At 36.5% G+C, this 15064-nt stretch overlaps 1 protein-coding gene across 1 annotated transcript in view; it reads left to right on the top strand.

Moving 5' to 3' along the window:
* Nucleotides 1–3385: 3385 nt before the first annotated feature.
* EIF3A (eukaryotic translation initiation factor 3 subunit A) overlaps nucleotides 3386–15064 on the top strand; it is a 31951-nt gene continuing 20272 nt past the window's right edge. Inside the window, exons 1-9 of the mRNA XM_009277914.2 lie at nucleotides 3386–3571; nucleotides 3766–3902; nucleotides 7050–7213; nucleotides 8517–8716; nucleotides 9732–9940; nucleotides 10978–11149; nucleotides 12197–12301; nucleotides 13104–13202; nucleotides 13910–14028. Coding sequence (XP_009276189.1) covers nucleotides 3434–3571; nucleotides 3766–3902; nucleotides 7050–7213; nucleotides 8517–8716; nucleotides 9732–9940; nucleotides 10978–11149; nucleotides 12197–12301; nucleotides 13104–13202; nucleotides 13910–14028 — 1343 coding nt within the window. The 5' untranslated portion in view covers nucleotides 3386–3433. The remainder of the gene's footprint in view (nucleotides 3572–3765; nucleotides 3903–7049; nucleotides 7214–8516; nucleotides 8717–9731; nucleotides 9941–10977; nucleotides 11150–12196; nucleotides 12302–13103; nucleotides 13203–13909; nucleotides 14029–15064) is intronic.

The raw sequence follows: 15064 nt of genomic DNA, 5'->3' as shown, positions 1-15064 counted from the left end.
GAGGGGAAGGGGCTCTCCGCTGGCCGGGGGCTTGGCCTGAGGTGTCCAGCCCGGATCTCGCACCCGCTCCGGGATGATTTCAAAAGCGGTCTGATCCTGGGCCCTGTTTTTCCATATGGGCTTCGTATTTAGTAGTCCCATCCTTCATGTGACTCGGGTGAGAATGAAAATTATTAAACTTCTTAAATGTTGCACAGGCTGATGTGTGAGTTTACCCCTGGAATAGAAACCAAGGAGGACTGTGCTGTAGCTGTCTCTCACTGACTGCCACATATAAAGCCGGTTATATTTATCATCTGTCTCCTTTCAGGCTAAATATATGGCTTTGACGCTTCTTTTTTTATAGTATCCTATTTTAAGCAGTTAGCAAGACCATTTAGACCCTTCATTGTCAGAGGGCTGATTGCTGGATGACACTTAAAGACATCCAAAAATTACAAATGATGTACAGGTCTTGAAATGACAGCTGAAGAGGCTGCGTAGTCTGGGGACTATACATAATTCAAGTACTTGGTATTTTAACAAGAAAATGTTAAATAAAGTACTGCACGTCCTCAAGATTTCTAATCTAAAATTCATTTTAAAAATCATTCCTGCAAAGATAAAAGACAAAGATAAAAAGATGAAAGATAAAATCTGCTTCAATCAACTTCCAAAGATGAAGTTGTATTTTAGCAGTCCTTTTACTGGAAAAGATGCACATACCATAGTATATAAACTTTAATTAAACTTCAGAATTCTTGGGTAGAGTAAGTTGCACTTACTTGGTGAGCAAGTCATATTGCTGGAATATTGACCTTAAACTGTTTAAATCTGACATTTTATTGTTGCTTTCCTGGTATTGAAGAGCAGCTTTAAATTCACATGTCTTGCACTGCTGCAAGTCTACTAAATTCTAACAAACTGAAGTAGAGTTGAACTGAAGGGAGCGTTCTCTAGACAAACGCTAGCAATCCCGAGTCTTGGTAGACTGAATGGAAAACATGACAAACAATGTCAAGTCTTGCAGACTGCAGGGGCTCAATCTCGCCATGTCCAAGTATAATAAAGGGTGAGAAGTTATACCTAAGGCAGGTTGTATGTCACAGGAAGCAGTTTAGTGTTAAATTAAAATGTTAAATTAAAAGTTTAATGTTCAAATTGGAACATTCAGTGCAGTTTCCAGAGTTTCAGGGTTTGTGTTTTATATGTCAGGCTTAAGTGAGCGTTTAGGAGCGCTTTATGCTTCAGGTTCTCAGTGATCTCAACATACATAGAAGATCTTTAGAAATAAGAAGAGCTTGAATGATTGTAAATACGTACAGATATGTAAGAAAGGCTGTTTCTACTTATGAAAGATAAATGTAGGTCAAAGCCAACCCTTAGCTATTGTTAATATCTGGCATTGCTTTGTAGTCAAGGATGTAATGCAACTTTTGGGAGTGTTTTATTGTTGCAGATATTGGGTTTGCTCTCTATTAGAGATATTGGATAATGCATGACATCTTTGTCACCTTCTGAAATGACGTACAGTTTCTCAGATCGAAAATTTAGCTTAATTTGGGATTTTGGGTTAGCAATAGATGAGTTGTCAATATGTATTGGCTAGTTCATGTCCTCTCAGAGCTTCAGTTGCTGTTTTGGATACCTTTCGGCATTTTAAGTGGTATAACAGAAAAAAATAGAAAAACATGTAATTCTGACAGTTATTCAGGGTCTAAGGCTTTATATTTTGTTTGTTACAAATCTTTCTTTCCATAACTTACAGTTTCTACTGCAAGACATGGTGATGTACGCTGTATTTGAATCTTCTGGTTCACTTTGTGTGGGCTTTTAAGACAGTGTCTTTTAAATTAGCTTTAATTATTTGACTTACTGACAAGAACTTGCTTAACCAGAGTTAATTAAAAGTTTCAAAACAATATGAATTAATTTTTTGCTTTGTCCAGGTCATTATCGACCACTGAGAGTTGTGGTTGGAATGGCCTGGCATTGTGGCAAGATTAAACTTGCCTTTCAAGTTTATTTTCATAAATAAAAAACTTTAAAGCTGAAAAGTAATTGCCTCAAAAGCAGCACTGAGATAGAGTAACAGTGTAAATTATGGGATGGAGGATAGCTTTATTAAACTTCCCTCTGTGAGTAAAAAAAATACTGCTGAATACTGTCACATTGTAACTTTAATTATCTTTAAATGTAACAGTATGTTTTTTCTATAAAGTAACTTGCTTATCTTATGCAAGCTCACTATTTACATAAACTGAGCCCCGAATACGTTCTACTGTGGTCCTTAAATTAAAACAGCCCTGCTGCTTTCAAAATACATCTTTTAGCCATGTTTAACTTTGATTCTAAGATTCTAAAACTTAGAAGCTCTGTCTGATGTCTGAGCATCTTGAGGCAGCCCCCTACTTTAATCCTTTCTGCCATTATTTCTTTAGGAATGTAGTGATTTCCAAAGTACTTCATGGAAAGTACTGACTCCACCCCTCATCCTTTAAGAATACACACATTTCCTTTTAGCTGTACTCGACTTCTCTTTATCTTTTAAAACTGTTTGCTTCCCATTCTCAATGTTCTTTTGTCTGGCTTTTCTGCAGTTAAGAGTGCCTTTAGCATAGGGCCTGTGTAGCAGCTGGCAGTGCTGCTTCCTTATTTGCTCATGGATGGTTTGCTGTATTTTGTACTGAGCAGAACGTATGATGTATCATAGATGGGAGTTGCTGTGATGCTGAGAGATCCTGTTAGTAACAGCAGCTGCTTAGGGAATGAATAAATGGGATACCGGTTTCAGCAGCAAGGCTGGTTTAAAAAATGTCTGACCCTTTAACTGGACTGTAGCAGCTTTTAGTGTAACTGTTCTATAAATCTGAATCTCTAGACCGCTCTGAGTTTAAAAAAAAAAATCCAAACAACTTTTCTGAGTGAAGTTCCTCCCCCCCCTCTCCCCCCCTCTCTCCCCCTCTCTCTCGGCTTGAGGGCAGGACTTTTTTTGAAGTCATATTCACTGGATGGTTTGCATCTTGTTGAATGACATAGGTATGTGCTGTACTACAGGCCTTGTGGTTTGTATTCGTTGTCCTTCTTGATGAAACTAGCTTTAAAACTGGATGTGTATATTTTATTAATGTGTATGAAGTGCCCAGTCATGCCTTGATGGATAGAGAGACATTTCTGCCATCTGAAATTTTCACGTTAAGGGAGACGTCTGCGTTTGTTTGCCAGTTATGTCATTGAAAGACTGCCACTGCATCTGCCAACATTTTTGATATGGCCAGCTAAATCAAACCATCAATGAACGTTGGCTAGAGTTGATGAAATTCTAAAAGTTTACAATGTTAAGCATAAAAACATGCATCTTCTGGTTTGCAAGTCTTTTGCTAATTGGATTTTACTTTCAGAATTCCTTGAGGTCGGCAAAAAGCAGCCTGCCCTTGATGTTCTCTATGATGTTATGAAAAGTAAAAAACACCGAACATGGCAGAAAATCCACGAGCCAATTATGTTGAAGTACCTGGAACTCTGTGTAGATCTCCGCAAGAGTCATCTGGCAAAAGAAGGACTGTACCAGTACAAGAATATTTGCCAGCAGGTATGGCTTTTGAAATTTTTTTTTTTGTAGCAAGCATGGTGTATGTCAGCTGATATGATCTAAAAGTAACTGATTGGTCTTGAGTTAGAATTAATCTGCCTTTTAGATGTTCCTAGTTTTGTAACACTTACGTTTTAAATATCTGCTGCCTATTGTGGGTGGAAACATCTTCCCATTTTCTGCCTTTGATGTAGGTGAACATCAAATCTTTGGAAGATGTTGTTCGAGCCTATTTAAAATTAGCTGAAGAAAAAACAGAAGCGGCTAAGGAAGAATCCCAGCAGATGGTACTGGACATAGAAGACTTAGATAACATTCAAACTCCAGAAAGGTAGGCGGCCTGTCTTTAAAATGTAGCACTTCACAGCAAAGTGTCCTTATTTTCATGAAGGATATTGGCAATTCAGAGAACTGAGATATAAAGATGGTGGATTTGAAATGGAATACAAGTAATGTTCTAAAGGTAGGGAAAAAAAATGGGAACGGTATTTTGCATTGAACAAAATCCTAAGTCCGAGTAAAGTAAAGAAAGTAAGTAGTAAAGAATAGAAGACGTAGATACAGTAGGAGCCATTCTGGGAGTTGGGTCACCACTTTCTAGGGTCTACTCAGATCTGCATCTGTAATGATATTTGAGAGTTTATTATTGAAAGCTGCTCATTATCAGTCAATGTACAAATACTATTAATTATATTAGGCCAATTTAATTCCTGTGTGTGATAACCTCCAGTCGTTCTGACCACATTGTGCACGTACAAACAAAAGGTAATGTTACTTTATACTTGCTTGGTTAACTGATGAGATACTAGAAGAAAGGGCATAAAAAGTAAATTCAGTGTTATAATTAATTGGATGGATAATGAGAATGTAGAAGGAAAGGAAAAAAGGTTCAGTAAATATATCTGCTTTAGGTTGTGTATAGACCTTCACTTAGACCTTGCTTAAGCAAGTAGTGCCAGGTTAGGATGAAACCGCTCTCCAGCTCTGCAAGAAGTCACTATTCTGTTGTCAGAATGGTTTGTGGGAGAACATCCTAATCTGCTTCAGGCAAAGTGACGTTATCTCCAATTGCATATTTATGTTCTTCAGATGAATCTGTTGATTTAGGGAATGCTCACGTTAACTCTGATAGTACAGCTATGTATGTGGTGACATCTGTGGAAGAGGGGTGACAAGGTGCAGGTGAAGAAATGTTTTAAACCATTCCAGCTGAGTTTGGAAGAGGCCGTCTGTCCATATCCTTTAAAAAAATCAAAAAGTATAGGGAATAAATTAACATTTCCATAAGTCAAACCAAATTAAAACTTGCAGAAGATAATTGAATAACAAAAGGATCTTCAGCCGTAAGCAGAGAATTCTATGAAAAATGGTGGTAAAATTCTGAGGAGGTGGGTTGAGATTAGCCATCCTAGGTGTGGTCTGAAGATTAAAGCAATACTTTGCTACTGATTTTTGTAAGCATATTGATTGTGGAATAAAAGAAAGAGATAGGTTTTTAGAGCATGGAAATGACCCTGTCTGAGGTGAATGGAAAAGTCAGCTTTCTCTTTATGTTGGGTGACAGCATCATTTCTATGCTAGAGTTTTAAAAATAACAGCAGATATTTTGGATGCTAAAGCTTTGCAGATACCCATCTGAGCAGACAGTGTATTTTCTCATGACCTGTATGTAAGACTGAGTAGTGGTCTGAAGAGTTGCTGATGTGTTGTTATCTTGATCATAATAACATTCAGGTCTTTAGTATGAGTTTTGAAGGAAGGAAGTTAGTACATTGAGTTAAGATAAAATTCGGCACAGGCTTGCCGAAGGGTAGATGACATCTGATTACATCAGAATTTTGTTTGGTAATTTAATTTTTTAAATTCAAGAAATGCCAGAGATCTAACCTGGGGAAAAGTAAAGCTGTTGATACCATACCAGAAGGGATGTTTGCAGTTGAATTGGAAGGGGACTAAGACATTGCCCAGTGAGAAACTGATGACATGTAATGACGAAAGGAGACGTGAAGTACGAGTGAAGTTAGCGGGAATTCTTTCAATTAAAATCTTGGCACAGAAACTAAAAAAGTCAAATTTGTATTTACTGATGATAGAAAATTGGAAGAAATTGTGAAAGTAGAGGACGTTTTGTCTTGTGTAGGCGACTGTGAGGAACAGAGTGACAGTAGTCAAAACTCACAAATACATGGAGTAGAAGGCTGTGGATTTACATGTTAACAGCAAGGTGCTCTGGTAGAAGTTGGGAACTCATTGGTTGTAAAAAATGAAAAGGTTACAGACCTGTCTTCGGTAGTTGTTCCAGGATGGCAGTGCTATTCATGTTATTTCCAGTGCCTGAAATAGTCTTTGTTACAGAGGAATCCCACTAACAGTTAGACATTGAAGATTGACTGACTGCTTTTTTCCTTGTTCTCTTTTATATAACTAAGGGCTAGAAAACGTGTCTTTTCAGTCACACTTCTTTATCGGAAAAAACACAGTTTCTTTAGTGTTTTTTAGGTCCTGTTCTCTAGACTTCTCATACTTTTTTGCTGGATTCACTGCTTGATCTGTTGGAGAAGGCTCTGGTGAAATGTCATCTTTAATATTGTATGTAGTATTAGCGCTCAAGGAAGTAAATTAGAACTGAAGCAGTGTAGTAAAGGGAGTTACAAGAGTTGAGAGTTTATGTTAGAAACATAGTTCAAAAAGGATTTTAAAAATGGAGGCTTAGGGAAGATGATTCTTTTTAATTTTGTCATGCTGGGTGGTCTGTTTAGCGGAAAGGGACCGTGTGGGCCGTAGCACTGAATTTGTCTCGGTGTCTCAGGAATCTTTTCCAACCTTGTATTTCTGTGAATGAGGGAATGCAGTTATGGCCCCTAAATGTAAGATTATGATATCTTACTTCTGACATCTTTAAGCATCTTTTTCATGTCAGAATTTTTAAAGGATTTGATACCTTAATGTAAGTATTCTAGTTTTCGATATCTGCAGATCATAAGGCACGCGTTGCTTCTGTGTCATGTCAACAAGAAGTGAGCGCTCTCTGGCAGCATTGCTGGTGACTAAAAAGGAAGTTTCAGCAAGTAGGAAAGTATCTGAGTAGCCAGTGATATTTGAATCTAACAGAGGTACAGTGTGCAGCTCCCTGGTAGAAGAGGGAAGGTGAAAATCCTGGAATTAGTTTCCTTTGGCTTACTCATGTGAAGGATACAAAAGCTCCTGATGTCTCTTACTTCTGGAGCTTGTACATGTCAGTCATGTATGCAAGGGCCAAAGTTTGAAACTTAACAGCAAGAAAAGTTATCTACAGCCTTTAAAGGAAAAGGGAGAAGTCCAAGGGACCAATTTGAAAATAAGCAATAGGCTGTTCAGCAGCAACCAGCTGTTCAGATTCGTCCAGTCTCATCTTAGATCTTAATAAGAAAAATTGGTGAAAATTGTGGGGAATAAACCACTTTTTTTGTTTTTCCTTACCCCCCTGCCCCGACTGTAGTGTTCTTTTGAGTGCTGTAAGTGGAGAAGACACTCAGGATCGTACTGACCGACTGCTTTTGACACCCTGGGTTAAATTTCTATGGGAATCGTATAGACAATGTTTGGATCTTCTCCGAAATAATTCTCGAGTGGAACGCCTGTACCATGATATTGCACAGCAAGGTAAGTCGAAAAGATGGAAACTTAAAGTATAATGAGAACTAGAACTTCTGTATTACATCCTGTAAAACTAGAAAATTAAAGGTTATTTCTGTTTGGATATTGCTTCAGAGTTGGAATTATGTTAATCTCTTAAGCATATGCATGTACACACATACTATTCTTAAAATTACAGAGGTTCCTTAAAATTACTGAGGTTTCTGGACTCTGAACTCTTCCTGTAACAGAACCTGCAATGAAAAAGTTATATTTTCCTGGCTGTACTGAGAATATGAGAATTACTAGTGCTGTGTCTTTATTTTTTCTAACTTACTGATCAAAATCAGTCATGTTTTCACTTTGTTACCCAGAATGGCAAATGTGTCTTCCATTAACTTATTCTATGTCAGCTAACTTCAAAAACTAGTGTACACAAAAGGGTACTGTAAAATTATGATGTGCTATAAATTTTGACACAGATGTAACTTCGCAAAAAATTACGCGGAAGGTAATACGAAAAAGTCTAGTCTGATTCTTTCTGGCATTATTCTGCAAAAATTGAATTTATAAGAATGAATACTTGCATGTTAATCTTTTCTTAAGGGTGAGAGATGAGCGGAAGATTGTTTTCCTTTGTATGTATAATTTAGGGCTCTATTTTTGAAAAAAGACTGTTAGATTTTTAACTCTGGATCCAAATTGTGCAAGTACATTACGAAAGATGACCGTCAGGTGAGTTCTAGGTGCTTTAGTGTATTTAAGTCTTTGTGCTACAGTATTGAGACTTCCTTTTCTGCCTGTTTCTGGTAGAAATACTTTATAATTTTCAGAGTGACAGTGGCAAAGCAAAAACAGATTTTTGAGAGGATCTATGGGATCAAAGAATTTTTTTCTGTGTCATTTCCAGTCATTTGAAAGCTTCATTTAACTTTACCATATTTAGATGACTTGAGAATTTTTTCCCACATTTTACAAAGCCAAAACCTGAATTCACACCATTCACAGAATTTTATTTGCACTTAGTTCAAAATAAAAGCTAGAATCACTGCTTAAATTAGAACATTTTTAAAGAGAGTCAAAGTACTGCCTTTTTTCCTTAAGCTTAATTATGTAGAAGCATCTTCATTTTTTGAGGTCAAGATGGAAGTGCTCTGCATTGTCACTTACTCATTATGTGTGACAGTTAGATTGCATCTTGTTTGATGCGTCTTTGGACTGTAAATGAAGATTCTTTAAACGTACTGATTTACATATTTGAATCCCATTTAGAACTACCATGAAGTCACCGTTAGTGAGCATTCTTAATTTATATTGTTCATTTTTGCAGCTTTTAAGTTCTGCCTGCAGTACACACGTAAAGCTGAGTTCCGTAAACTGTGTGATAACCTGCGAATGCATTTGGGGCAGATCCAGCGTCATCATAACCAAAGCACAGCAATCAACCTCAACAATCCTGACAGTCAGTCAATGCACTTGGAGACCAGGCTTGTGCAGCTTGACAGTGCTATTAGCATGGAGCTGTGGCAGGTATGCAGCAGGGCTCCTGTAATCACACTGTAGTCTACAGCCTTTCCAGAATCTGTTCCACGCAGATCATGTTTCATGGTATATACTCCAAGGTAAAGACAGGATAATAGCTAAAGAATAAAGTTTTAATATCTAGAATGTGGTACTACATGCATATTGAATACTTAGCCTGATGTTCCTGGGATTGCTGTTTTCACATAGCATTCAAACCAAGCTTCTGCTGGTAGTAGTTAATGGTAAAGTGGCTGAAGTTGTTCTGAGTTGTGAAAATGAGAAGTTGATGATGGCACCTTCACCTCTGCCATCTTGCATTCTCATGAACTAGATCACTGGGAAGTGGTTGGTAAATGTTAAAGCCTGCTATTAGGCTGGGGCCCCAGTGTCACTGGTTGAATTATGTTAGTGTCTAGCCAGTGAGGGCACTATCAAAGCAAATTTTCAAAGAGGTGCTTTGCTTTTCCAACCTTTCTCATGTTAAATTCCTTAAAAAGCCAAGGTTGTCATTTTTTGCTTTTGTGAATTTGGAGAATGTTCTCTGTTGTGCTGTTTCCTTACTTACATGTAAGTAATTACATGTAAGGCATTTCCAGGATTATATGTATTTTTAGGGAAGCTATACCCATTTTCGATCACAAAAAATATTTTTATTATTTATTTTACTATTCTACTAGTAGAATTAGTAGAATAGTAGAATTTTTGTTATTCTGTATGTGGGGGTTTTTTTTTCCCTTGGTTTTTTGCTTGAAAATCTGAAAGAAACCTGTTTTCAAAAAATTACGTGAACTAATCGTTAACTACCAAATTTTAAGCAGATAGTTAATGGATTTGCAGCGTGTCCAAATAATTTCTTTATTAGGAAAGAAGTATTTAATTTCATGTAGCTGGCAAAACTGAAGATCACAGCTTTCAGTGGTATTAAATATTATAGTCTTATAACCTTTAGTGAATGTATGTTTTTCCCTTTTTTGGGTGTTGCAAAAAACTTCCTAAAAGTAGTGTGTTTGGGTTTTTTTAGGAAGCTTTCAAAGCAGTGGAGGATATTCATGGGCTATTTGCACTGTCTAAGAAACCACCCAAACCACAACTGATGGCAAATTACTATCACAAAGTTTCAACTGTCTTCTGGAAATCAGGAAATGCTCTTTTTCATGCATCCACACTTCACCGACTTTATCACTTATCAAGAGAAATGCGAAAGAATCTCACACAAGAGGAGATGCAGAGGTGGGCAAAGATATTTAATGTGATCTTAGATCCTATTTTTAACCCCATAGGTTCAAAAATAAACTAAATTGTACCCCAAAAGAAGCAGATGACATGTATGGCTATGAGCAGCTCTGCTTAACGTGGCCAGTACTAATTGCCTCAAAAGAAACCTAGAGCAAGAAGGATATTTTACAGAGCTACAGTGTAAATAATGTAAACTTCAGGATCACCTTAGTTAAGCTTCCTTCTCTGTTACTGACTGGGAAGCTAAGCAAGTTAGTAAGTATCTGTGTTTTGCTTCCTTTTTCTCTTCTGAGTGGTGGTGTTTACTTCACAAGATTTCATTACAACTAGTATAAACTTTTTCTTAATATATGAAAGTTTGTATAGCCAAATGGCCTTTAATATTTTGGTAACAAGTATGATACTGGCAAGGTTTTTTAGGCATGCAGAATCACTGACTGCATTAACCTCTGAAGTTCATGTACAGGCCTCTATAGAATCAGAATCTGGTAGGAATAAATACTCTATGGAAATTCTTATATTTATTTTCATCTGGGTACTAAGGTCAGAATTTAAATATTTAATGTCATTTGTATCGTTACATCAAAAGGTACATCTGGCTTGCACAGTAAATTTTAAAAATCAATGCGATCAAAATAACTGTTATGGATTTGCAGCTAAAATAAGTTTTTAAAGGTGCTGCTTTCTGCTGTTTCCATTATTTTATAGTATTTTGATACTTAGAGAGGCGGCTTAAATTTCTTTATCATTTATATTACATATAAATATGTATATATATACTTATATATGTATATACACACGTATGTAAGTAATGAAAAGATGTTATCAAAATCTTTCCCCTGGTTACTGAAGAACACTGCATTCTGTACTCTTATTGCCTAGTTGGCATCTTTTCTGTTATTGCTGGTATTTTTACACAGTTTTGCATCATGAATGCTACTCATTCATACTCTTGAATTGGCACGTATATGAAGAGGAATTAATTAGTGTTCTCTTGCAGTTCATCTTTCGTGGTTATACTTTGTCAACAGGATGTCTACTCGAGTCCTTTTGGCCACTCTGTCAATTCCTATAACTCCTGAGAGAACTGATATTGCTCGCCTTCTGGATATGGATGGCATCATTGTTGAGAAACAGCGACGTCTGGCAACGCTCTTGGGTCTTCAGGCCCCACCTACACGTGGAAGTCTCATCAATGATATGGTAGGTAGTGGTGTTCAGATGAGCAGCTGTCAAACATTGAGTCCTCTTTTTGGACTGTTTTCCTCTTAAGAGTACTGTGCTTAGTTATGGGACGGCAGTTTAAAAGTTAAAACAGCTATATGGTTAATTGTATGACTGAGGGTATAGTGTTAAAATTTCAGATTCACAAGAAGGACCCTTTGGAAATGGCAGCAATAACGGGAGGCCTGAATGCTTGTGTGCACTAAAGAGTCAGATTCAATATTGTCCTTTATGTCACCCAAGCAACAAATGTCGTTTTGAAACTCTGAGGGGTCTGAAAAGGGTTGTGAGCTAGAACTTTGGGGTTTTTTCCCTTACTCTAAGGTGTGTAATTAACTGAACCAAGCGTTTATTTTTCTGTTTTAAATGTATATTGGATAAGCACAGGTCAGATACCAAATAGCGGACCGTAAGGACCTAAGTGATTATGAAAACTTCCTTGCGTTTAATTTGAAGGGAGGCTAGATTTATCTATCTTCAGACCTTCCCAGATACTCATAAACAAATTAGGCATTCAGTCATAGTTAGGTATTTTCAGAGGATGTTTGAATTTCTTGCAGTCATTTGCATGCATGCCTAAAACTTACATTCACAGTTCATTTTACAATTTGTGTTAATTCTTCTTCTGGTACCTCTCCAGTTTGCCTTAAAACCACAATTTAAAGCTTCAGAAGTTTACTCATGAACTGAGATGTGTGGTTTTAGTTTGGATGTGGGCCTACATCTGTGTAGTAGGACTTGTGTCTTAGAAACGGCTAATAAGTTGAGGGTGGTACTCTAGTCTAAGTATTTATCTTGTTTATATGTTTTTTGTCTACTTTTCCATTTTTAAATACAGTTAAATGGTGTAGCGTAGAGTTATTGTCACTGCAATTAAGAATGCTGTAATAAAAAATAAGCAATCTCCTATATTAAAAGGTACATGTGGTGCCTATTTAACTTCTTGAATATAAAATTCTTAAAGCATAACTATTTGTTAATATTGTATTTCTTTTGAGATCTTTGGATTTTTTTTGTTGATTGTAGGTAAGGTTCAACGTAGTGCAATATGTTGTTCCAGAAGTGAAAGAACTTTACAATTGGCTTGAAGTAGACTTTCACCCGCTCAAGTTATGTAGCCGTGTCAGCAAGGTAAGTTTTGTAGCTCTGTGTATATAGTAATTGGTCTTGACTAATAGTCTGTTATTTGAATGTTGATTTGTGGTAAATACTAACTAGCTTTTTCTATTGCCAGAATTTTCAATGGTAGGCTTTATTTGGTCAAATTCCATTACAATGACATGAACATAACATCTGGTATACCTAGTACACCAGATTATTGAAATAGAATGAAAATTCATACAGGTCTCTAGGGTGCTATTCAGAGGGCACCTATAAAGGTGCAGAGTTTTGGGAACATACCAGAAGGTGGAGATGATACTGAGTTAAATTTTGTTTAAAGATGCAGAAATGAGAAAACTGTGTGCGCACACACGTGCATATGCATGCAAGTGAGTTGTGTGGGAAGTGGAAAAATACACCAATGGCTGTTTTTACTATTAAAGTGTAGATTATTGGGAGGTAAAAATAATGTGAGAGCTGTTGATTAGGTTAATGTAAATTCTTCAATTGATAAAGCATATCATGTTCTTTTTCTTTGATAGTGGGAACAAAGATATTTGAGGTGCTAAAAAGAACTTGAAGGTAAATTAGCAGTGTGGTAAATGTTGCCAGTACTGTCAGTCGCCTTCATACAAAACATGTTAGCTATCCATTATAAATAAAAGTGTTCTGATCAAAAGACACGCTTCAGTAAAACAATGTAGTCTCTGGACAGAAGTGCTGTTGTTCCATAAGCTGTAAACCGGAAGTATGTAAGAACAGTGCTTCTTACTTTAATGTTCAAGTTTTTAAGGGTTGATGCAGATAGAGTAACTTCTCAGAATTTTGATAGGTTCTGAACTGGGTGAAAGACCAAGCTGAAAAGGAACCTGAACTGCAGCTCTATGTTCCTCACCTGCAAAACAATACCATTCTTCGCCTTCTGCAGCAGGTATGAGTAAAGAAAATGTATGTTCATGAGTATACATAAGTTAGAAAATGCTTTGGAAGAACATTAAGTTGGAAACTTCCACGCTGAAGTAATGTTTTTCCATCAAACAGAAGACCATTATGATTTTGAAATACTTTTTTCCAGTCTATAAACGGTATCTTCAGGTTTGTACATCATTTAGGTACAGCCGTAGTAGCTATACTTAATAGTGGTTGCATACAGTGGCATAATCTCTTGCCTAGATTTTCTAATGGATCTATGATATCTTATTTAAGGTAATTCATCGTTTCTTAAAACTTTTTTTTGGAGTAAGGTCTGGGTGAGATATTTTGGTTTTGGTTTTTTTTGTGTCTAGGTCTTCTAAAAAATGCACATTTCATTGACCTGCTTTTGTTACCAGTGACGAGCAGTGTTATTTCTGATGTGCTAAAGAAATAGTTGAAGGCTAATTAGCAGCATAGCTATATGTAGTTACTGCTGCCAGTCTCCTTCATACAAAGAAGCCATTCAGGAATGGCATTTAATCTTAGGTTAAGTTTGAATACAGTACAGAAATAAAATCCTGAAAGAGTATTTGTAATTGTATTAATATGTATACATTCATTTATTGACGATTTAGTAAGTTAGCTTTAGAGCCCGTACAACAACTTTTATTTCTGATCTCTTTTTAATGAGGAAAAATACCTAATGTTTCTGTTCGCATACAGGTGGCCCAGATTTATCAAAGCATTGAATTTTCTCGTCTGGCTACCCTGGTTCCTTTTGTTGATGCTTTCCAGCTGGAACGTAATATCGTTGATGCAGCCAGACATTGTGACTTACAAGTAAGTGCTGTAAACAGACGTCTGTGAAATGATGTATGGATTCATGTGTATTACATTGGATGAAAACTAACTGTTTGACATTGAACCCAAGGAAGACAATGGATTCTGATAGATGGAGATAAACTAGGGTAAATGATGCATGTGACAATATATTAACAACTTGCATTTATTTGCATTCTGGTGTGTGTTTTTGATTTAGGTCAACAACCATTAATGTAAGTCCAGTAGAAGTAAAAGTTGAAATAAAATTTGCTGAAACTTTCCCTGTGAACCCCAGTCATTTAGTCCAGAATATCCTGAAGGAAGTCTAACAAACAGGGATGCGAATTTCTGACTATGCTGAACTAGTTGTGCAAGACTGAAGAGCTAGCAGTCACTAATGTTGGTTTTTGTCTAACCAAGTGACTGAAGTAAAACACCAACATTTGAAATATGTACCGATGTCTGAGATGTTTCAGCTGCTGTTGAAGATTGCATTGTTGGTAAAGTTGTCTGTATTGAATGAATGTAATGAAATGTTTAAGCTGGTGATGATATACAAGTAGTTTTCAGTTGAGATCTCCTAGTAACTATCCATTTAGGTTTTTAGTTGAGATTGCTTAGTAATTACCCATTTAGGTTTTTAGATAAAGCTGAGTTAATTCATTTAGGTTAACACACAACTTCAGCTTGTGTTTTAGATGTGTTGAAATTGTCTGCCATAAAATCAGGATTCTTGTTTCACATATTGCTAATGTGGAGGAAGAGGCAAGAATGATTTGTCTTGCAGTGCTCATTTCATAGAATCGTTAGAAGTTCAGCCTCTTCCAGTGAATTTATTTTTTTTAATAAACCATTGAAATTAAACAAAATTTTATTCATAGTGCTATTTTTCTTCTACTAATTTGGCATTTCTTAGTTTCGTATAGCTAAAACTTTTTTTTTAAAGTATTTTCTGCTTAGAGCTTTTGTTGACTCATTGGTCATAGGCAGAGCAACAGAGAAATTATTTAAAACTAATATCTAATACAAGTCTCCCCCCCCCCCCCCCCCACCCTC

Source organism: Aptenodytes forsteri, unplaced genomic scaffold (assembly GCF_000699145.1).
Source record: "Aptenodytes forsteri isolate BGI_AS27 unplaced genomic scaffold, ASM69914v1 Scaffold15, whole genome shotgun sequence".
Classification (NCBI taxonomy): Eukaryota; Metazoa; Chordata; class Aves; order Sphenisciformes; family Spheniscidae; genus Aptenodytes; species Aptenodytes forsteri.
This window is presented reverse-complemented; position numbering and strand designations above follow the sequence as displayed.